This window comes from Pseudorasbora parva, chromosome 17 (assembly GCF_024679245.1).
Source record: "Pseudorasbora parva isolate DD20220531a chromosome 17, ASM2467924v1, whole genome shotgun sequence".
Lineage (NCBI taxonomy): Eukaryota > Metazoa > Chordata > Actinopteri > Cypriniformes > Gobionidae > Pseudorasbora > Pseudorasbora parva.
Genome location: NC_090188.1, coordinates 3,971,400 through 3,995,426, shown reverse-complemented (window position 1 = coordinate 3,995,426; position 24,027 = coordinate 3,971,400). Strand labels below are relative to the sequence as shown.

At 38.0% G+C, this 24,027-nt stretch overlaps 1 protein-coding gene across 1 annotated transcript in view; it reads right to left on the bottom strand.

Annotated features, from left to right (window-relative positions):
• Positions 1 to 24,027, bottom strand: part of disc1 (DISC1 scaffold protein) — a 98,211-nt gene that overhangs the window by 55,898 nt on the left and 18,286 nt on the right. Inside the window, exons 3-8 of the mRNA XM_067422281.1 lie at positions 22,765 to 22,834; positions 11,739 to 11,892; positions 7,876 to 7,969; positions 6,633 to 6,844; positions 3,835 to 3,889; positions 719 to 776 (exon numbers count right to left, since the gene is read on the bottom strand). Coding sequence (XP_067278382.1) covers positions 719 to 776; positions 3,835 to 3,889; positions 6,633 to 6,844; positions 7,876 to 7,969; positions 11,739 to 11,892; positions 22,765 to 22,834 — 643 coding nt within the window. The remainder of the gene's footprint in view (positions 1 to 718; positions 777 to 3,834; positions 3,890 to 6,632; positions 6,845 to 7,875; positions 7,970 to 11,738; positions 11,893 to 22,764; positions 22,835 to 24,027) is intronic.

Sequence of the window (24,027 nt, the reverse complement as noted above, 5' to 3'; positions counted from 1 at the left end):
ATATATAATATATATTATTGTTATTATTTTTTATTTTTTTTAAGTGTTTAAATGTAAGTTTCTTTGTTAATAAGTATAAATAAATAATTGGGGGGGAAAATTAAATACAAAATGTATAAAAAATGTGTGCCTTTGTATAACATTATACATATAAAATAAAATACTCTGTCAGAAAAAGTATGTCTTTAATTATTTGTATTTAATTTATTTTAAAGTAATGCAATTTATTTTATTTTTGTGTGTCTGTGTGGTTAAAATACTAAAATAAAATAAACAATCTTTGTGCCACATGTATTTTATTTTAGTTTATCTGGCACAAATTAATTTTTGTATGTAGGATTTTTATCTTATATTTTTATTTTCATTTAATATACTCTTTAAAAAAATTGGCACAAATGTATTTATTTATTGCAGTTTTTTATTAAATTTATTCTTTTTATTTAAAAAAATAAAATACATTTGTACCACATACAATTTTTTGTTAATAAAAGTTCACAAAACAAAGCAAAACGTGGCACAATATTTCCAGCTATTAAAAAAATTATAAAATAATAAATAAAAAAACTTAAATCTTGAACACAGAATGCATCGAACATTCAGGAAGTCTGTAATCGTGGACCAGATGCCACAGTAGACAACACAACGGACCTCCCAATGTGAAAGTGGTTGTGAGACGCAGCCAGAAGTGACGTGGCTCTGCCATCGGATAATGGCGTACCGGAGGGCAAAGTCACACTGTGCCATTTTTCAGGCAGCTCATCTCCTCTCAGATCCACCTGCGGTGCCAACACACACTCTAAGCCGGAGGCTCACACTGCAGCCACACCGACCCCACTGACACCAGCTCACACACACACTTTAAGAGCTAAATTACAATTTCCCATGCTGCTCACAGGAGGAAGGCAGCTCATTTTGTCTCAGGTTGTGGTGGCAGAGCCGACACATGTTAACTAACCAAACTCTCACACACATCAAAATGTATTGCAACAGGAACTGGTGACTTCGGTTTTGAACTGACACTAGGGCTGAACGATATGGACAAAATTTAATATCTTGATTTCCATGCCAGATATCTCGATATTGATACAATACGATATGACTGCGTGTTCGTTGAAAACCAAGCATTTCTCAGAAAAATAAACAGATTTAAGCCTACATTTCAAAAATTTGTGCCAGAAAATGTATTGTTTTTAAGCCTTTTGCACGTACGATCACACAGGTGTAATCAGAGACTGGTCCCTGGAGCGAAAGATAAAGTGCATCACATGATCAACTGCTTAATCCAAATGTTGAATATAGCCAGAGACAGGCGCGCTCAGAGCTGTCATACCACAACTTTTCAGTGTTTTTAACCACATACTGTTTTTTTTAGGTTTCAAACATATAAATTCACATAAGTACTAAAAAAACAATACATTTAGAGTTTGTAAAATACACACTGATGTCTATGGAAGAGGTAATAATAATCATTTCCATTACAATTCGACACGTTTTATTCATATCAGACACACATTGTGTAAGTAACTTCAATGTTTACTCTATTCTATTCCCAGTTCACCAGCCACTTTTAAGTATTTCGGGAGAAATGGATGAATTCACATGTTGCAAACATAGAGGTTGTAAACAGATCCGATTCTCTGAACTGCGTCTGCGGCACAAACTAACACGGCGGCGCCCATCGCGCACACAGCTAAACTAACGCGATCGTCATAAAGGTGTTCAAACAACAATATTCTTCCACTTGCATGTATATGACAATCGGAATATCAGATATTTCCTGCCATCGCGAACACATTTGTGAATATTCTGAATAAAAAAGGAAAAATAACAAAAGCAGATCATCATTCATTCAGCGCTGCTGCGGTGTGTGTCACGTGACAAGCAATGACGCGTCACCATGGAAATGCCACCCCCCCACTCACAATATAGTTCCCACGTCCCTGGTAGAGTGTGCGTGCTGGCTTTAGCGGTGTATTCAAGGGCACACTCGTAAACCTGATGTTTGTTGTGACTGCCAGAGTTGTATGCAGGACGAGCGCGGAGTGGGGAAATCTATATAGTCTATATATCATTGCTTTTTTCGATAGTAATATCTTGAAAGTTCATATCTAGATATAGATACGATAACGATATATCTTTCAGCCCTAACTGACACAGTACAATATTTTCCTAAATATTTGTCATAGTTTATCACCTGATAAGTGCTGTGACTTGTATAATGTCATATGACCTTATCATATTGTTTATCCGGTTATCAGAATGGTTATTTAGCATTTTTAATCCAATGTGAAAATAAAAAATGATGGTCACTTAGGGTGTACTCACACTAGCCATTTTGAACCGTGCCCGAGTGCGTTTGACTACCAAAGCGCGGTTCGTTTGACTAGTGTGAGTGCTCCGAACCGTGCCCGGGCTCGGCACGATTAGCCGGCCCTGGCCCGCTTGGAAGAGGTGGGCCAGAGCACGGATCAGTTGGACTCAGGCGCGTTTCACATGCAGTGTGAGCGCTAACCGTGCTGGAGTCCGTAATCAAAGCTGCAAAGTCCTTGCTGCACTTCAGCTGGTACCTTGCAAACCTCATAATACGAGCAGCACGATTACGTGAACATTTTCGCGCCACTAAGGCGACACATCTGTTTAACAACAGGCTGTGAGAGGGCTGTGGACCACCATGGACCAAACGACACAAAATTATCCACAAAGAAAACAGAGCGATGGACTCTATTGTGTTCAGAGAGCGTCGCTCTTCCTGTTTATCCCGAAACCGTCGCACCATAATGACGTAAGCATGCTCCGGCACGAATGCTGAAACCCGAAACCGTCGCACCATAATGACGTAAGCATGCTCCGGCACGAATGCTGAAACCCTCCTATGTGAGTGCAGGCCAGCGGGGGAGTGGGGAGGGGGGGACAATCGTACTCGGGCCCGGTTCATGGCAACCGTGCCTAGTGTGAGTACACACAGTAAACTGTTCCCACAAAGTTGTGAGCATGCAATTGTCCAAAATGTCTTGGTATGCTGAAGCATTAAGAGTTCCTTTCACTGGAACTAAGGGGCCAAGCCCAACCCCTGAAAAACAACCCCATACCATAATCCCCCCTCCACCAAACTTTACACTCAGCACAACGCTGTCAGGCAAGTCCCGTTCTCATGGAAACCGCCAAACCCAGACTCGTCCACGGGATGGTCAGACAGAGGAGTGTGATTGTTCACTCCAGAGAACACGTCTCTCTGCTCTAGAGTCCAGTGGCGACTGCTTTACTCCACTGCATCCCACGCTTTGCATTGCACTTGGTGATGTAAGGCTAGAATGAGCTGTTTGGCCATGAAAAACCCAGTCCATGAAGCTCTCTAAGCTGTTCTTGAGCTCATCTGAAGGCCACAGAAGTTTGCAGGTCTGGAGCTGTTGACAATGCAGAAGGTTGGTGACTTCTGCGCACTGTGACCCTCAGCGTTCGCTGACCCCGCTCTGTGATTTTATGTGACCTATATCTCTTCGTGGCTGAGTTGCTGTTGTTCCCAATGGCTTTCACTTTGTTATAATCCCACTAACAGTTGAGCGTGGAATATTTAGTAGTGAGGAAATGTCAGGAATGGACTTATTGCACAGATCACGCACTGAGCTCCTGAGAGCGACCCATTCTTTCACTAGTGTGTGTAGAAGCGTCTGCAGGCCTAGTGCTTGATTTATACACCTGTGGCCATGAAGTGATTGAACACCTGAACTCAATGATTTGGAGGGGCGTCCCAATACTTTTGGCAATATAGTGCATAATCATGGTGACATTAACTGAATCTTATTCAATATATATATTATTAAGATGTGGACTTACTTTAGCTGTTGCCTCTTTGATTGACAAACTCAGCATTCGCTCCTGCTCCTGAAGTCTGGAAGATGAACAATCAATCAATTATTCAGTATTGCTCAAAATAATTCGATGTTGAAGTCATAATAAATGATGCCAAATAGTAATAATGGTACTTGATTGAATCAACACAACTAATAAATACAAGTAAGCAAGCAATATTGTATAACAAGTTGAGAGTGTTTAAATAAAGCGCCTCCTGCTGGTTATATATACAGATCCCTCTTTAGATTAATAAGTTGATTAGATATCAATAACATCTCAGACTGAGAAATGTCAGCTATTTCTCACAAAGAGCGGTGAGAGGTTCTTCTTAAACATTGCGCACAGGTAAAAGAAACCACACAAGCTTCTGTGGAGCCTGAAAGCAATAAAAATTCATAACCGTGCTGAAAAGTCTCATTTCCAGAAGGCCCAGGTAAAAATACAATAAAAGAGAGACGTAGGGAGAGAGGATTGCATGAGTAAAAATAGCAATGAAGAGTCCATGTGGACTCAGCTGCTTCTCCTCAAAACTCGCTTTAAAATCGTCCCTCGCTGCAGGAGAAAATAAATCAATCTCTCAGCGGGGTTTGTTTAGCTCAGCTCAATGTTATGACCTCAATCTGCACCGTACCTCCAATAAATCTACATATGCATCAAAATCACTCTGTGAGAGACCAAACAGAGACATGCAATCCAGAGTTCAATATTTCTCTGCTCAGAGGCTTCTCGCTGCCCTTTGTTTTGTCACCAGAAAGTCGCCCCGGTACTCCTCCAAAAAGCAGATTCAACTGAAGCACATCAATCTCAAAATGCCAAGGCTGGTGAATACTGATTGGCACATCTATAGCCGTGACAGTGCACTATACACATTCATTTGCTTTAAATATCACCTGTCAGTTTCGGTTCTGCCCTGACTGGACCACAACATATTACAGCAAACTGATTTTAATATTACTGTCTCTTACTGAAAACATCACAAAGGTGTCAGATTATATCCTTAAACTTATAATTCATTACTAAACCTGATGGCATACTGGCATTTATGAAGCAGATAGCTCTGGATCTTAAACCGGATTATGCCACGGCATGAGTCAGGTGATATACAGACACCTATGAACGCACATCAATAATAATAATAATAATAATAATAATATGTAAATAATCAATATATAAATATTGCTATTTATTAAAGTATTAAAATATTTAATTTTGATACATTATATCAATAATAATAGTATATAGTAAATCAATAGTAAGTCGTAATGAATCATTCATTATTATCATCAATATCATCATCATTGATAATACTGATTATAGCAAATGAATTATATTTAAATAAATTATATTAAATAAATAACTATTATCAATAATAATAGCAGTAGTAGTTCAATAGTAAAATCACAATAAATTATTCTATTAGTGTTCATCATCATCATCATCATCATCATCAAATGTATTAAAATATTATAATATATTTTAATAAATTATATTAAAGTAATACGATTATTATGTATAACAATAATAAATCACAAATAATCTTCATAATTTATCATCATCATCATAAAATGTATAAAAATGTAATTATATTAAATAAATACATCCATTATCTGTAATAATAGTAAATCTATAATAAATCATTCTTTATTAGTGTTGTCATTCTTAATAAATAATCTTCATCATTTATCATCATCATCATCATAAAATGTATAAAAATGTAATTATATTAAATAGATACAATCATTATCTATAATAATAGTTAATATACAATAATAAATCATAATAAATCATTCTTTATTAGTGTTATCATCATTAATAAATAATCATTAATAAATAATAAATAGTGCCAGGTTTGAATGTGTGTAAATGATCAGCCCATTAACTACTCCAGACTCCGGTAAGCGAACGTTACGCTCAACTTGCACAAGTGTGTCATATAGCGAGTCCTGGCTTGTGGACTTTTACCGATCCGCCACCCTCTCTCTCTCCAACTCCGCTTTCTGTCAACTAACTGTCCGGTCATAATGAAGGCAAGAAAAAAACTTCCAAAAGTGTGAGTAAATAAACAAATCCCTAAAAGAAGGTTTCATGTACACACTAAATATCGTATATCCTGGACTATAAGTCGCACTTTTTTTCATAGTTTGGCTGGTCCTGCGACTTATAGTCAGGTGCGACTTGTATATCAAATTTAATTCATACTGACTGACAAGAATAAACATATAGCTACGTCTACAGTCGCGAGAGGGCGCTCTATGCTGCTCCTGTAGCCTACCCCTGAAAAAAACGTCTGAAAACAGAAAAAAAAACTGTTAACTGAAATATTAACTTAAAGGCAACAACTGAGAAAGACTGAACACAAACAAAATGCAAATTACAAACTGCATGTAGTAAAATATGCAGCCGAGAACGATTCACACAGCGCTTGTCTCACGCGGCAGAGCGTTGTTCAAGCACCATCTGTGGACTCGTTCCTCTAGCTCCGGCCATCTTGCTCTCAGTCTGTGATTAGCTTTCTTTGTTTTCTTCATTAGAGTTAATGTAACCTCTGTTTTCCGCAAGTCCCTCACAAGTTTCTCACTCACTTCACTTCGCTTGCACTCTCCGCGCTGCTTCTGCCCTAAAGCGACTTATAGTCCAGTGCGACTTATATGTTTTTTTCCTCTTCATGACACATTTTTTGACTGATGCAACTTATACTCCGGAGTGACTAATAGTCCGGAAAACACAGTATTTAATCCTCAGTCCACTTTCACACATTTCGCCGGTCCACTTCCCCTCACCTGATGATCCCTGCTGGTGGAGACAAACGGATGAGTGTCCGATGTTCAGAGGTGATCATGTCCTCCAGCGCTCGCCCCATCAGACGCAGCTGAGGCGAAGCACAGGCCCTCAGGACGGGGCCCTCGAGCTCCTCCACCTCCAGCTGCACCTCCACAGCTCTGCTCTGCTCCTGCAGCTCCTCCAGCCTCCGCTGAAGGTCACACATCTCCTTCTGCACAAGCACAACACATTTAAACGTGCAGCCTGTCTTAACACTTTACACACATGCAAAGTCTTGATTTTGTGCAGGTTTTCATGCTCAAATGTTGATTGTTCTCCCCATATTCTATCCGGCTGTTAAGTCTGATGTGACACGGCTGCGCTTCCGGGTCCAAACGCTCTATCTCATACCACAAGAAAAACAACAAACGGTGCTAATATACACACACAATGTGGTGTAATACTACAAAAAAGTTATAATCATAACCTTTTTCTCCATACCAAAATTCCAGATGGGCAGACAGAGATTAATCTTTTATAAATCATTAAAATAATAATGTATGTGATGCTGTGAACACAAAGACAGTTGTGTAGACTATAAGTATTTAAAATGTTTAACTTTTTTAAATGTTTGATGTTTAATATGAATGAATAGCACGTCAATGGCATTCTCGAGTTGAGGCTTGGACCCAGAAATGCCGTTCCTACGTCTAGACTTAACAAGCGGATTATTGCAGCTCCTCTCTTCCCAGTCTGTCAGTAACTCTGTGTAGTTTCTGTCTCTATGAAGCCCCGCCTTCTGAAAAGCACACTGTGCACTGATTGATCAGCTGGATCAGTGTGTTGTGATTGGTCAAGCGATTCCTAACCTACTCAACCAGGCCACGCCTCTTTATTCTGCGTATTAATTATTTAAATGAGGAATATTGTGGCGTGTTGGTTCCCGGAAGAAAACTCAAGACTACAATGGAGGCGTTTGAGGGATACACTGACTACTGCTGGAGGGACTCAAACAGCAACATTACACACTAAAGAAAGACTAAAGAAAAGAAAAAAGGCATAATAAATCTTCAATTTTGCCATAGTATGAGTCTAGATCCAAAATCATTAGACTAAAAGCTCGTTAAAATTTCTAGGAAAAAAAGCTTAGTCGTGCGTATGCATTGTAATCCATTATTTTGTAATACGACGAACAGCAATATATAATTCTTATTCAAGCAATAAGTTAATATGCATGTTTGATGATCATATATTTGTGTTCACCTGAATCCTCTGTTTTTTCTCCAACAGCTTCTCCCGTGTTTGAGGTCCAATCTGAGAGCCTGATCTCTGATCTGCACTCACTTCACCATTTTGCCTGTTTGGAAAAAATGTATTGATAAATCACCCAAAGCAAAACAAGATTAGAAATTAGGGCTGTCAAAGTTAATAACGCATTAACGCAAATTCATTTTAACGGCACTAAATGTATTAACGCGCGTTAACGCAGCGCGCATTTTCTGTTTGCTCCATGGCCCGTAGTAGGAGAAATCGAGAGAAGCCATAGACGTAAAGTTTGCAGCAGCAAACATTAATAGGGAAAGAAAATGGTTAACAATAATATTCTAAACCAAAAGTGCAGTTATTGCCTATAAGCTACCATATTTTCTGTTTAACCATATTAGACACCAGGTCGAAAGAAAAGTGTGCTTACATTGAGCACATTCTCTGCAGTCCGAGCACGATGCGTGAATACACTGAAGCTCACTCTCGCTCATTTCTGAGGTAAATCATTGACACATCACCGCTTACAGTACATGTGTTATATTGAACTAAATGCATTACAATCGGCTAAAACTAATGTACAGGTTACTCTTCTGAACAAGAGCGCTCCCGAATACGTGTTTCTCACACTGTTCACGTGAATCACGGCATAGTTTGGCGCGCACACGCAAAATACTGGCAGTTCAATAGTGAGCGCGCCTCTCTTAAAGGGGCCACACAATATTCCTACCCGTGTAATATAGACCTCCTCCAGTATGGTGTGGTACTGGTGTGCTCACAGGTCCGCATGACAGCTTTCACATCACCAATGTTTCATATGACCCATGCCCTGTACTGAATTAAACTGCCAGTGTAATACCTCCCTTTATTTATATTCTTAAAATGAGAGGAATCACTGCTTATTCTGAATTTTTAAGTTTAGGATTAAGAGACATGAACAAGTTCGTTGATAAACATCTATGACCTTTGATACATGTCTAGTCTTCATGCTATAATAAACGTACATTTGCATAAAGCATGCATATTTGTCCATATACCCATGTTGATTAAAATATTAAAATCTTAATTCAAACTTAATTTGAGATACATTTACAACATATAACAATCTGCGATTAACTTGCGATTAATCACGAGTTAACTCATGACAATAATGCGATTAATCCCGATTAAATATTTTAATCATTTGACAGCCCTATTAGAAATGTCTTATCGCTATCAATAACTAAAACTATTTAGAATGATTTTGGTAACTAAAATAAGATGAAATAAGATAAAATATAAAAACTACATGAAAACTACATTAAAAAAACATTAAAAACTACAATAACTTTAGTTGAAGTAAATCATTTAAAGCTATATAGCTTTAATAAAACTAATGACAAAAACACAATGACAAAAACACAAAATTACTAAAAATGTAATATACTGTAAATATAAAGAGAAACGCTAATTCAAAATAATCCATTATAATATATATAAATATTTAAAATGTGAATATTAAATATAATAAACTTTAATCAATTATACTTTATATACATACAATTACTATGGATAATATTAATAATAGTAAATAATCATAAATAATTCCTTATTATAAAATGAAAACTAGATAAAAAGCTAACTGAAAATGTAAATAAATACTATACAAAAAATGCTAAAATAACAATCTTTTACTTCTACAAAGACACATAACAAAATTAATAAAATGTAAACTAAAATGAAATATACTGTAAATATAAAAAATAGTCAGTTCAAAATAATAAATGTATTATAAAATAATAATTATTTAAACAATTAAATTTAAACAATATAAATATTTTAAATATAATATACTGTAATAAATTATATTAAATATACACACACAATTATTATGAATAATAATAGTAAATAATAAAGCATTAATTATTGTAAAATGAAAACAGTAAATATAAAAATAAAAGCGAATATAAACAAAATATAAACAAATACTATAATAACATATGAAGAGTATTACAATAACACTGAATCTGTCACATCTAATCAGTATCTCAATGATTATAGTGAACTTATTTTTTAAAGTGGACCATCAAAATAAAGTGTTACCATATATCAGTTCATTGTTGCACTTTGTTTTATTATTATTCTGAGTTGTTTGCAGATCTTTAGCTATTTTTTAAATATTAATAATATGTTTTTTTTAAATATTAATAATAATATTAGTCTTTCTTTTGATGAGGGTCTCTGAGCTACAGCCGCCAGACTGTACAAAGATAAACATATGAAAACAATACGTAACAGGAAGTGCCGTTAAAAACATTCCTCAGCACTGCCGCCCCACCTTTTGCTTTCCTGTTCTAAAGGCTTATTTCTGAAACTACTATCATCTAACCAGCGTTCAAATACAATAAAGCGAAGTCTACTGTAATATTACAGAACATCAGGTCAGATTAGAAATGAGACTTCAGAATTTAACTGTGAAGAATTGATTACATTCATATTTGAGTATAAATCTATAGGAAATACGTTTAGATCAGATAAATGAAATTGATGTCATTAATGACTCGCCCTAATGTCGTCCCACACCCGTAAGACCTCCGTTCATCTTCAGAACACAGTTTAAGATATTTTATATTTAGTTCGAGAGCGTATGCAAGTGTATGCACACTATACTGTCCATGTTCAGAAAGGGAATAAAAACATCTTCAGAGGAGTCCATATGAGACATCAGTGGGTTAATTAGAGTCTCTTGAAGCATCGGAAATACATTTTGGTGCAAAAATAACAAAAACTACGACTTTATTCAGCATTGTCTTCTCTTCCGGGTTTGATTTTAATCATCAAATAAAGATTCAAACGGTTATGAATCAGCGTATTGATTCATGATTCGGATCGCGTGTCAAACTGCTGAAATCATGTGACATTGGCGATCCATCAATACGCTGATTCATAACCTTTCGGATCTTTATTTGAGGATTGAAATCAAACCCAGAAGAGAAGACAATGCTGAATAAAGTCGTAGTTTTTGTTATTTTTGAACCCAAATGTATTTTCACTGCTTCAAGAGACTCTAATTAACCCACTGATGTCTCATATGGACTACTCTGATGATGTTTTTATTCCCTTTCTGGACATGGACAGTATAGTGTGCATACACTTTCATTGAAGGAACAGAAAAGCTCTCGGACTAAATATAAATATCTTAAACTGTGTTCTGAAGATGAACGGAGGTCTTACGGGTGTGGAACGACATTAGGGTGAGGAGGTAATGACATAAATTTCATTATTGGGTGAACTAACCCTTTAATACTTTTACTCAAGGATGCATTAAAGGTCTAAGCTGCTGTCCAATCACAACACGGGAAGCGCTGGCCCAATCAGAACTCATTACGTGTTTCTGAAGGAGGGACTTCATAGAACAAGGAAATCATCAGGCCATTTTTAGGACAGAGGAAACAGCGCTGTACTGATAAGTAAATTGTGTGAAAAATACAGTGTTTTTTTACACGCGAAACATGAACTCATGTTATATTGCACACTGTAAACATAATCAAAGCTTCGAAAACACGAGAAGAACGGGACCTTTAAATTGATCAAAAGTGACAGTAAAGACGTTTATGTTACAAAAGATTCTATTTCGAATAAATCTTGTGCTTTTGAACTTCCTATTCATCAAAGAATCCTGACAAAAAAAGTTATCAGTTTCCACAAAAATATGAAGCAGCATCATGGATAATAAATAATAAATGTTTCTTGAGCATCAAATCATCATATTAGAATGATTTCTGAAGGATCATGTGACACTGGAGTAATGATGCTGAAAGTTCAGCTAAATGACATTTTAAAAGACGTATTACAATAGAAAATGTGTTTTCCTGTGTCCAAACCTGCAGTGTGTGTCTGTCCTGCGGATGGCGCTGTGCACCGCCGTCCTGAGACGCTCCAGAAATGCAGTGACCTCAGGATGTCTGGACGGGAGACCAGGCTTAAGGGTCGCTCTCTCTCTCCGCAGCTCCTCTAGTTTCTTCCCAAACCGCTCGGCTGAACACACAAACACAATTCAGACTTGTCTCTCTTTGATGGAGTATAGCACAAGCCAAACACAAATGTACACCGGTTTCCAGTCAATTTAGGTCAAACTCAATACACACACACACAAAAAAAACATTATAAAAATACTCAACTCATCCTGCGTTAAAACAAATATTTAGCTTATTATTCATAACAAACATAGAGATATCTTAGAGTTCATATAAATTCTAAAAACGTTATTTTGGAATGTTCTCTTTACATTTAAAAATTTAAATGTTTTTTGAAACATTTCATTTAGCAAACATTATGGGAATGTGACAATTTAATGTTCTTTGAACATTCCGAAACAAATCCGAGAGCATTATTAAAGAACAGATAACTTTGAATGAACATTTTATTGATGTTACTAACTAGAAGTATAACTAAGATGCTGCAGGAAGTGTGTATGTGTGTGTGTGTGTGTGTGTGTGTGTGTGTGTGTGTGTGTGTGTGTGTGTGTGTGTGTGTGTGTGTGTGTGTGTGTGTGTGTGTGTGTGCTGGTAATCACTACGTTATGGGGACAAAATGTCACCACAAAGATGGCAATATCCGAAATCCTTGTCCTTGTGGGGACATTTTTTTGGTCCCCATGAGGAAAACATCTTATAAATCATACAGAATTTTTTTTTTTTTAGAAAGTAAAACTGCAGAATGTTTTCAGTGATGGGTAGGTTTAGGGGTAGTGTGTGTGTGTGTGTGTGTGTGTGTGTGTGTGTGTGTGTGTGTGTGTGTGTGTGTGTGTGTGTGTGTGTGTGTGTGTGTGTGTGTGTGTGTGTGTGTGTGAGCAGAAAACAAAAACACAGCTGACCCACTTTACACACACATACAGGGTCTGGGAAAAGTCAGGATCAGTTATGTGTCACAAGGTTTGTCAGGCTCTAAAGAGGGGAAAAAAGCTTCCAGCTGACTAATGTAGGTCAATCATCTGATCTGATAAAACAGAAGAAGTACTTTTACAAGATCACACACACACACACACCAAAGACTTACAGAAACTATTTTGGGTACAGTAACTCAGTAACTAATGAAGCAAAAGATGCAGAAATTAAGACTATTCACTATCCACAATAAAATAAATCCATACAAGTCATTAAACACTAACACTGTGTGATGACTGTGCTGACAATGACCAGCAGATGGCGCTGTTTGACAATCAATCGCAGAACTGTCCGAGACGTGGACTATTAATAATGTATACTATATCGTGCTGTCTAATACTTGTGTTAAAAAATAGCATGTGAAACAACACACAAGTCATGCAAAGTTAAACATTTCAAATGGGATCCTACAAACAAAAGATCCATGCAATGCACAGTGCACAATATAAAATACTTTTCTGAATTGAACAGTTGAAAATATTTAGGAGCTACAGAAATGTTCAGCACCATTGCAGCAGATGAAGTGAATTGTCATTGGCAATAAAAAAAAATTACATGGTATTTAAACAATATTCTTCTTAGGCCTGTGGCAATTATTGATTAATTGTGTGATCATGGTTATTCGATTTAATCAATATTATTTGAGATAACCACAGTTGTGCCGTTAAAATTTCAATCACATTTTGTCATCCAGATGAATATTATATAATATAATATATATATATAATATAATAAATATGTAATTTTTTCCATCATTAAAGTCAATCATAAGGGCCTATTTCATCATAACTTTTATTATTATATTACATACAATTCCAAGTAAAAAAAAAAACATATTAGGCTTTCACTGTAAGGGACATGAACAAAATAGAGTCAAGTAGTTAATTGCAGTTATTTGCATAACAATAAATTGTAAGCATAAAATTCCTGATTGTGGCGGGCCTAAACATTCTTGCTGTCAAGCGAGGAGTCACAAGTAAATATTTTGGTCTGGTTTGAGGTCACTAATTGCTGAGTATGGACAATCAGCCGGGAGTGTTTGGGTGTGTTTGACACACCACATTAATGTGTTGAAACGGTTTGTCGTCTGTCATCAGCTGTGGAGTTATTTGGACATGAAACTGGGCTAAATTCACAGATACAGTATGGAGTGTGATTGTCCTTTAAGGGTGCGTTCACACTTGTCATGTTTGGTTCGATTAAAACGAACCCTGGTGCGGTTGCTCGGTTAGTACGGTTCATTTGAACATATGTGAACGCTGCCATCCGAACCCTGGTGCGCACCAAACAAGCGGACCGAGACCGCTAAAAAGATGGGTCTCGGTCCGCTTCCAAACGAACTCTGGTGCGGTTCGATTGATATATGAACGCAACACGGACCAAAGACATGTAAACGGACCAAAAACCGGACGTAATGTCACAAGATGCGACGCATAATGCAGCTGATTTGACGACGCGGAAAGATCGGTGTATCCAAAATGAGTAACTTTAACATTAGAGGGCAAACGTGGAGCAACGAGGAAGTGCCTAATCAATATTTGGTCAGACGAGCATGTTTCGAAAATGCTAGAAAAAGCACAAAAAAAGCATACCTGGCTCTTCTCATCAAAGTTCCTGTGTTGCCCATTATTAGCAGGTGCAGACGACAGCGGCCGTCTCTGTTCTGCACAACGGAGGAAATCCTGCTGCTGTTTTGAATGTTTTGAACATTTTATGAGCTCTTCATGAGTTCTCAGCGGGTAAAAATAATGCCACATGTACACGCATAAAATGATCGCGTTTAATCCAGCACACAGCGTTGTTTTGAACATTTCATGAGCTCTTCATGAGTTCTCTGGTAAGAAATAATGCCAAATGTGTTACACGCATAAAATGATCGCGTTTAATCCAGCACACAGCGTTGTTTTGAATGTTTTGAACATTTCATGAGCTCTTCATGAGTTCTCTGGTTAAAAATAATACCATGTACACGCATAAAATGCCCGCGCGTGTAATCCGCACACAGCATTGTTTTGAATGTTCGGTAAACGAGCTCCTACGTCATATAAGCCGACCAATCAGGTTGTGAGCGTCTCCCTGTGCCTTTGGTTCGGTAACTTTAGGTTCGCTGTTAAAAATGCCCGTGTGAACGCTAAGCGGACCAGGACTATTATGTTTGTTTTTGTTTTTTGGTCCGGACCAAACGAACCAAACGAACCGAACTACAAGTGTGAACGCACCCTAAGATTAAAACGAGAAGCAATGGCTACATCATTTTTTTTTACAATAATTTATTTTGATGGTGCATTAAAGGTGCAGTAAGTGATTTCTGAGAAACGCAGTTGATATTTGAAATCAACCCAAACAAACACACTCTCCTTTCATTGCTCCGCTCCCAAAATGAACAAACACTCAATGCGAGAGTGGATGTCTATTTATCATAGCAGAACAGAAGCATAAATAAAGCTTTGCAAAAAATAAAGTAAATATGATGAACGAACAACAAGGAAGAACAAAGAATGAACATACAGTAAACGAGCACGAGCAAGCAAGAGTTTGTTGTTAGTCGCCCGCAGCACACACTCAAAACCAATGTTATGTTTGGAGCAGAAACAACTGTTTCCATTTTCAGGCCTTCCTGTTAGGGCTGTGCGATACGGACAAAAAAAACCTATCACGATTTTTTCCCCGATTTCGATTTTAATCACGATTTTGACACAAACAAACATTCTTTACAGTTATAAATGCATTCTGTGTGAATTTGAAACATATTTCCAAAGGAAACAAATTAGAGCTTTATCGAAAAGTTAACACGTCTCTAGAACAGACAAATGGCCTAAATAAATAAATACAATATATAAATATATTTATTTGTTAGGTCGCTCTCTCATATTGCGTTCTTTGAATTTGAAATGAGCTGCTGAATGAAATGCATCATGCAACTTTTGCTTCCGTTGAAGTGAACTCCGTTAAATGTGGAGATTTTTATTTTTATTGGTTTAGCTTGTTTGGTTTGCAAGAGCCAAAGGCAAGATCAGTCAAGAGTTGATTTGAGAGGCTAAATTGATTAAACATGCGGTTAACTCACTGTCGGCTGCTGGCCGTCACTTACAAAAAATTAAAACTTTAATTTAACAAACAAAAAATTGCTCTAAACATTTTTCTAAATTAACTTAATAAAGAAACTAAATGAAATATAACTACTTTGACATAAAAAATAAAAAGAAATTAAAAAAAATGAACTATTTTAATGGCTGCAACAATGTAAAAAAAAAAAAAAACACAAAAAAAACACAGGCTCCAGTCGGACTCGGGCCGTGAACTTTGATAAGCTGTCGGACACGGGCCGGGCTAGGGCCTAGATATCACACCCCCCTCTCAGAAAAAACATAAATCTGACATTACTGAGCTATGCGTTTAAAAGTGCCTATTAAAATGGTATAATGTACCGCTGCTGGCATAAAACAGAAAATTAGCCAACTTATTTTTAGCTTTCTTCACGCTGTGCAAAAATAATATTGAATCGACCGTCCCTGGGTTGAGCCGGTTTAATTCTCGCCTCTATGACTCGACCTGCGGAGCTGAATGTGCGTCACTGGCTGCACTTAGCCTATGCTGGAACGCAGAGGATCCTCCTTATCAATGGATTTCATAGTCAATTGTGTAGGGATGGGACGATACACTTAAACTCACGATACGATGCACCTCGATATACCAGGGTTTTACGGTGTTAATGATTTACTTCAGACATGAGCGAGAGTTAGCTGCAGTGCATCGCGCTCAGACTGCAGAGAATGTGCTCAGTGAAAAAACGCCCTTTTCTTTCTGGAGTCTAATAAAAGTTAAACAGAAAATATGGTAGTTTATGTAGGCAATAACTGCATTTTTGGTTTAGAATATTAATGCTAATGTCAACCATTTCCTTTCCCTATTAATGTTTGCTGCTACATCCTTTGTCTGACAGCTCTCACTTTTCATAGCCAACTCTGGGCTATGCCTCAATTATTTATATACTACGCAAATCATGCAGAAGTGCCATCTATCTTTATTTCGCGATCCATTTTTTTCGACCTCGATACGTTTCGTATCGCGATATTTTGTCAAACGATATTTCGTCCCATCCCTACAATTGTGTCTAGTAGGCTACTATATAAATTACAAAGGTTTAATTGTCATCTTTATTTCAAACGACCCAACCGAATGCGACCCGAATATCATTAAAAATATTTTTTGATGACTCGTCCATGGGTGATGACCGCAGGCACTCGCAGGGCTCTCAAGTTTTGAACTGAGTTCAGAGTGAGATTTCGGCCGTGGGTTTGGCTGGGTACGGGGGTCTGATATGAAAAATGACAAATTCGTACAAATAAAATAAACATGTATTTAATTAGTGAGAGAGAGAGAGAGAGAGAGAGAGAGAGAGAGAGAGAGAGAGAGAGAGAGAGAGAGAGAGAGAGAGAGAGAGAGAGAGAGAGAGAGAGGTTAGTGTTGTTTATTGGTGTTGGTAGCAGGTTTTTGAGGCCTTCAGCCCAGAGGATGGTGGCACCTTAATATGAGCACGGTCGCGCTGAAGTGAGCTGTGGTTTACAACAGAGATTATTTTACTCTCAAATAATCTTAGACAAGCTGCCTATGATTATTGTTTGCTATATCAGTATGGTTGTATTTTTTCCTCTCTTTATGACAGCGGAAACAACTCCCACACCAATACAGCATCACTTTTTAGCCATACAGATAGGCTAAGTACAAGACATAATTATAAACTGTCTACTTTTATTTGTGTACACACTCAAAATAACAACAAAGGCTGTGGATTCAGGGAACGGAGCACCCAACTCCAAACAGTCTTTATTTCAAATATGTATTTTGTTTATTAAAAGCAAAGTTTTTAATTTCAAAAGCATTTCTGAATTCAGTTAAAATAACAAAATGTAAAAAAAAAAATTTTTGCCACCATGAAAAATTTAATTAATGCTTGAATAACACCTATGTCTCCTTTCCATTAAAAATAATGGCTAGTGCGGTGACGTGGCATAATTTTTGGAATTGCTTGAACATGTTAAACACATCTAATTATTTCTGTAATACATTTTAATTTTAATTTTGCAACTTATATAAAGTATTAGCCTACAATATACAATTTATGTTAAAACTAGTGTAGGAAATAGCAAATGTAAATTATATTATTCAATTTGAATTATTATTTTGCTCCAAATGTTGCACACATGGTATGGAAAATGTAAATGTAAATTTTGAAATGCATTGCCATTTTACATATTGCATTGAAAATTTTATATCGCTACACTTCAGCTTCCATAAATAGGGGTGAGCACGAATATATTTGATCTGTAATTAATGTTAGTAAAATTTCAATATTATTTTTATTTTTCGATATTGCTTCGCAGGCCTAAATGCAGTGAATCCATTATACATCCCTCTAAATCTCGCAGTTTTAACTAAATCCACTGGGTGGTGCTGTGGAGCGGGTTAATAACTCGACTGTATTTGATCACTAATGTCGTCTGCCTCGTGATGTTTGGAATTACTTAAATGAAAATGATCTTACAAAATGGAGTTACTTTTAATAAATTAATTAATGAAAGTGAGTTTTAAAAAAATCACATCCAAACACCAGTCGAATGAGGACAGCTGTCCATCACCGCATTCACGAGTGCAGGTGAGCACAGATGTTCACTGAGTGAGAGCGCAATAACATACAGCAAAATGCATTTCATGCAAATCATGATTGAGACAAGGCTTTCTTTAAATTTTGTTGAGGGATTAAGAACAGAAAACAAAGTGCTGTCAGAAACTTAACTTGACACCGTTATCTTTGTGTCTCTGCGTCTGTCATCGGGGTTTGTAGTTGCCAACTAACGGTACTTCAGCGAGCATTTGATTCAATGAGCGAGGCTGTGGCGTGAATCACAGAATGTGACGTTGGAATCAGAACGTAAACGTTATTGGGTGGAGGGAATATCTATATCTTACCCAGAATCAGCAAATCTAACCCAATGCGTGAGACTTGAGAGCCCTGCACTCGCTCATTTTGGATCAACCCGCGCATCACTGATTAATGTGGGTAATCAAAACAACAACAACAAAAAACAACTCAGACTAAAGTCTACAAAATTGGTAAGTTTCCCAGCGCCTCAATATTATTTTTAATTGAAGGATAGGCCTGTTATCCACATATTAATTAAAATTAGAAGAATGAAATATTTGATTTTGCATGGTGGTAACTAGGGGTGACCCCGAATAGTCGAAGATTTGATGCATCGATATGCGGAGCCTGATTCGACCACCGATCTCACGGTCGAATCTTCGCTGGTGTTATGAAACGAGGATCATACCATTTTGGCAATATGGGGGTGCTCAATATTTTAAAGACGTGTCACAGCGCTGAGCTGAGCTGAGCATCGGTGTGCGACCACTTTAAGGGTGCTGAGCTTCGCACCGCACCTTTAAAATTAGAACACGTTCAATGAGTGTACACACACCGGCGGCAGCATTCAGCGCCTGTCCGCGGCCACTCAGGAAGTTGTTTAAAATCCTGCTGCACCACAGAGTGCTTTCGTGCAGCTCATCTGTCAGTCAATTTAAAATTGAGCTTGCGTGTATATAATGTGCGCGTCAGGTGGCGGTGTGAGATCCTGAGGCGCGGGGCTAAGCTTCGTGTAAGTCTTCACCCGCTTTGTGAATGACCACTAGGGATGTCAACGATTAATCAATGATCGATTAATTGTCAATAAGACATTTGATCGATAAGACTTATCGATCATCGATTAAGCAGGGTCATGCGCGTGCATGCTGCTCAACCGCGAAACGGGAGGAAAAATGATGCGAGCGCGCCCGAGTTCTATTTGGGACCATTTTACAGCTGGAGTTACACCTTCATCATGACTGCAAGTTTGCATGTGCATTCGAAGCCTTTTGTTTTGTGCAAATGTAAGTTGTAATATTGTGTTTATATTATGCAGGCCTATCTATAGCTGATTTATCTCATAAGGATGCATTTGGTTAATAATTAACGTTAGAGGCGAGCGGTAGTTAAAGCGTGGTGGTGATCAGCTTCAGCTCCAACAGCAATGCACAGCTAATAATGACTATGATTGGGACTGTCATATTAAACAACATTAATGAGAACACTATTGTAATAAAACATTGTGATCGTTAATTATTTGGGTTTATTTGCCGTGTGTTTCATTGCGTTGATCCAGGAAGAGCGCATGCACATGAGTCACGCATTCTGACTCGCGCATGTAACTTAGTTCAAGTTCACTTGTGCATTCGCATCAGATTGTTTAGAAGTAATTTGTAATATTACATTTATTTTGTAACGTTGTATATGTGATCAATCATAAAGGATGCGTTTCTTTCAGTGAAATAAAATGCACTAGCAAGTGGCTTTAGTCAGTGATGGCTACCGGTTTTCATTCAGTGCTTCTGCTTTAGCGCATACAGAGCAATGCATAATAACTATGATTGGGACGATCATATTATATACCAGAAGTGAGAACACTATTTTAATAAATGGTTGTAAATACATTGGGTTTAGGTGCCGTGCTCAGAGCGTTCCAGGACGAGCGCGTCTCCCATTCTGAATATGAATATCAGCAACTCAATTCAAATTCACCTGTGCATTCGCATCATTTTGTGCAGATATAATTTGTAATATTTTGTTAACCTTATATAAATCTGATTAATCTCATATAGGAAGCTTTTTGTTGAGTTAAATAACGCGCTAGCAAAGAGCTTCAGTGTAACTTACCAGTGTTGATTCAGCGCATCCGCTTCAGCTCGCGCAGTTCAAACCGCAACACACGACTAATAATAACTATGATTGGGACTGTCACATTACATAACATTAATGAAAACAATATTTTAATAAATCGTTTTGAATTAACTGGGTTTAGGTGACGTTTCAGCGCGTTGTTCTTGGAAGTGCGTCCACACATTCTGAATAACAGATCTGAGGCGGCGTTCGTGTTGTATTACAGGTTATATTTGGTTATTAAATAAGTAATTGAATTAAATTATAAATCGCATCAACAAATTTTACAATCCCATGGCCCTTTGTTTAGACAAAATAAATCCTCATTCATTTGGTGAAGAACATGGCGTTTTGAGCAGCATTGCACATCCTGTCATGCTGCCGGCTATAAGCCACTGCTGTAGACGCATATTGCAGTATTAAGGTTAACGATTAATCGATTAATTGATCGTTAATTTAAACGACGATCGATCGGTTGTGAAAATTGACATCCCTAATGACCACACACAGAAACTACCACACAATCGGCTTCAGAACATGCATGTAAACGCACTCAAAGTGTTCATTTCCTCTCTAGGAAGGTATTTTTTTAGGTTTATTTATCAAAATGTTCTTTTATATATTTGTGTGACGTTCTGTGTTTCGATCGCGGCTTTAACATGTTATGAGAAAACAGTTTATGAATGTTTATCCACCTCATTAGCTTTTAGGCTATTTAAACTATTAGGCTATTCAGTTGGCAGGCAGCTTTGGTCACTTTATTAAAAGTTGTTGAAGTGTGTAAAGGAAAATAAATAAAAATGTACCCTTCTGCTGGCAGTGCCCAACCCATTCACACACAGAGATGATTCAACTATCAGTCGACCATAGAGAGATTCGACAATTCTGATTCGAATGTCTAAATCCTTAGTCGAGGACAGCCCTATTTATAATTTACAGCCATAAATTATTGAAATCAAGACGGCGTTTGGAGTGAGTGCATGCAAAATAATCCGTTCTCTGAATCAACGGCCTTTGTGAGTGTAGGCTACACAAATAAAACTAGACAGTTTATAGTTTATAATTATGTCTTGCACATATCTGGCTAAAAATATCTATTGTAGGCCACTGTAAGTTATATCCGCTGCCATACGCTAAAGGACAATGTCCATCAGAACGCACCGACTTCGTCGGCCAAGGGTTAACGAAAACCTAGCTTATTTAATTAGGGTTTGTTTAAATATTAGCCTATAATATTTTTTTTTATTTCATATGTTGATGTGTTATGCCCGGTCTGTTCCGGTCTCGCACTCAATTTAGGCACGCTGCATTCTGATTGGTTCGGATAGCATACTGCGAGGTTGGGGCCAGGAGCAGAAAAATCGCACATGCTCAAATTCCGATTTTCCGACAAATTTCGATTCTCTCTACAGTTTTACTTTAAATCTCACTTTTGATCACTCTGTTTCCTCCACCGTTATGAGTGGACACGCCTACTGCTGATTGGTTCACTCGCTCTCCTCCCCATTATGAATGGACACACCCTACTGCTGATTGGCTCAATATGTCTCCTCCCCCATCATGAATGGACACACCCCTTACTGCTGATTGGCTCACTCTGCCTCTTTCCCCATCATGACTGGACACACCCCCTACTGCTGATTGGCTCACTCTGCCTCCTCCCCTATCATGAATGGACACACCCCCTACTGCTGATTGGCTTACTCTGCCTCCCCCACCATGAATGGACACAACCCCTACTGCTGATTGGCTCACTATGACTCCCCCATCGTGAGTGGACACACCCCCTACTGCTGAATGGCTCACTATGACTCCCCCATCGTGAGTGGACACACCCCCTACTGCTGAATGGCTCACTATGACTCCCCCATCGTGAGTGGACACACCCCCTACTGCTGAATGGCTCACTATGACTCCCCCATCGTGAGTGGACACACCCCCTACTGCTGATTGGATCAGTATGACTCCCCCATCGTGAGTGGACACACCCCCTACTGCTGATTGGATCACTATGACTCCCCCATCGTGAGTGGACACACCCCCTACTGCTGATTGGCTACAAGCTTGTTGTGGTGCTCGGTACGGTATTATATTTTAGAATAAGAAATTAATTCTGTTTCAGTATTCATACTAAATATACACACACTATTAGCTTGAGAAACAAACGTTCATTATAATAATTAAATCAAACAAGCATATAAAATGTCTGACCTGTGTCATAGTCATCATCCAAAACCGCTTTGTGCTGTAATCTCTGAAGCTTCATCATTATGGACTCGATCTAAAGAGGGAAAACATTGCAAATAACTCATTTAGGGAACACTTAAATTTGAATCATCCTGTAAAATGTATGTATGTACAGTGGCATAACTTTGTTTTAAAAAGTGGGTGGGACATAAATTGCGTATCATATGCACGCAAAAAACTGCGTTCTTTATGCACGCCAAAGCTCATTTTGACATTTACATTACATTTACATTTAATCATTTAGCAGACGCTTTTATCCAAAGCGACTTACAAAAAAGGGGAGAGTAATAGAAGCAACGGAACAGACAAGGCCAAAAACCTGTAAGAGCTGTAAGAAATCTCAATTAATTAGCACAATACACAATTTTTTTTTTTTTTTTTTAAAAAGACAGACATCTACAACAAAAACTCACGTCCGCACAGTGCCGAACACTGGATTTTGATAGCTAAGATAGCTACAACCCATTAGGACTAAGGCTGTTGCCCCAGCTGTTGTCGTTAATGCAGATTCAGTGGCCCAATGGGTTGGTTTTGTATTCTAGCTAAACGCGCAGCAATAGCCATCTACAACAAAAACTCACGTACGCAATATACAGAACACTGGATTCTGATAGTTATGATTACTATGTAACATACCCGCCTGAAGGCGCAAATCCGGATGAGAAACGTAGATATGATCCCGGAGTGTACGCTTTTGGTCGTTGCTGTGGTGATCAGTAAGTGCTATTCTGTATTGGTCAAGTGCAAATGGAAAAGATGTGTCTTAAGATGTTTTTTAAGAATGGATACAGACTCGGCAGCACGAATTGAGATCGGCAGGTCATTCCACCAGGTAGGAACGGTCCAGGAAAATGTCCGTGAGAGCGATTTCATGCCTCTTTGGGATGGAACCACGAGGCGCCGCTCGTTCGCAGAACGCAAGCTTCTGGAGGGTGTGTAAGTCTGAGCAAGTGAATTTAGGTATATTGGTGCCGAGCCAGAGGTTGTTTTGTAGGCGATAACTAGTGCCTTGAATTTGATGCGAGCAGCCATTGGCAACCAGTGCAGTTTGATGAAGAGAGGCGTAACATGCGCTCTCTTCGGCTCATTAAAGACCACTCTCGCCGCTGCATTCTGGATCAGCTGCAAGGGTTTGATAGTGCATGCTGGAAGCCCAGCCAGAAGAGCATTACAATAATCCAGTCTGGAGAGAACAAGAGCTTGAACCAGGAGTTGTGCAGCCTGTTC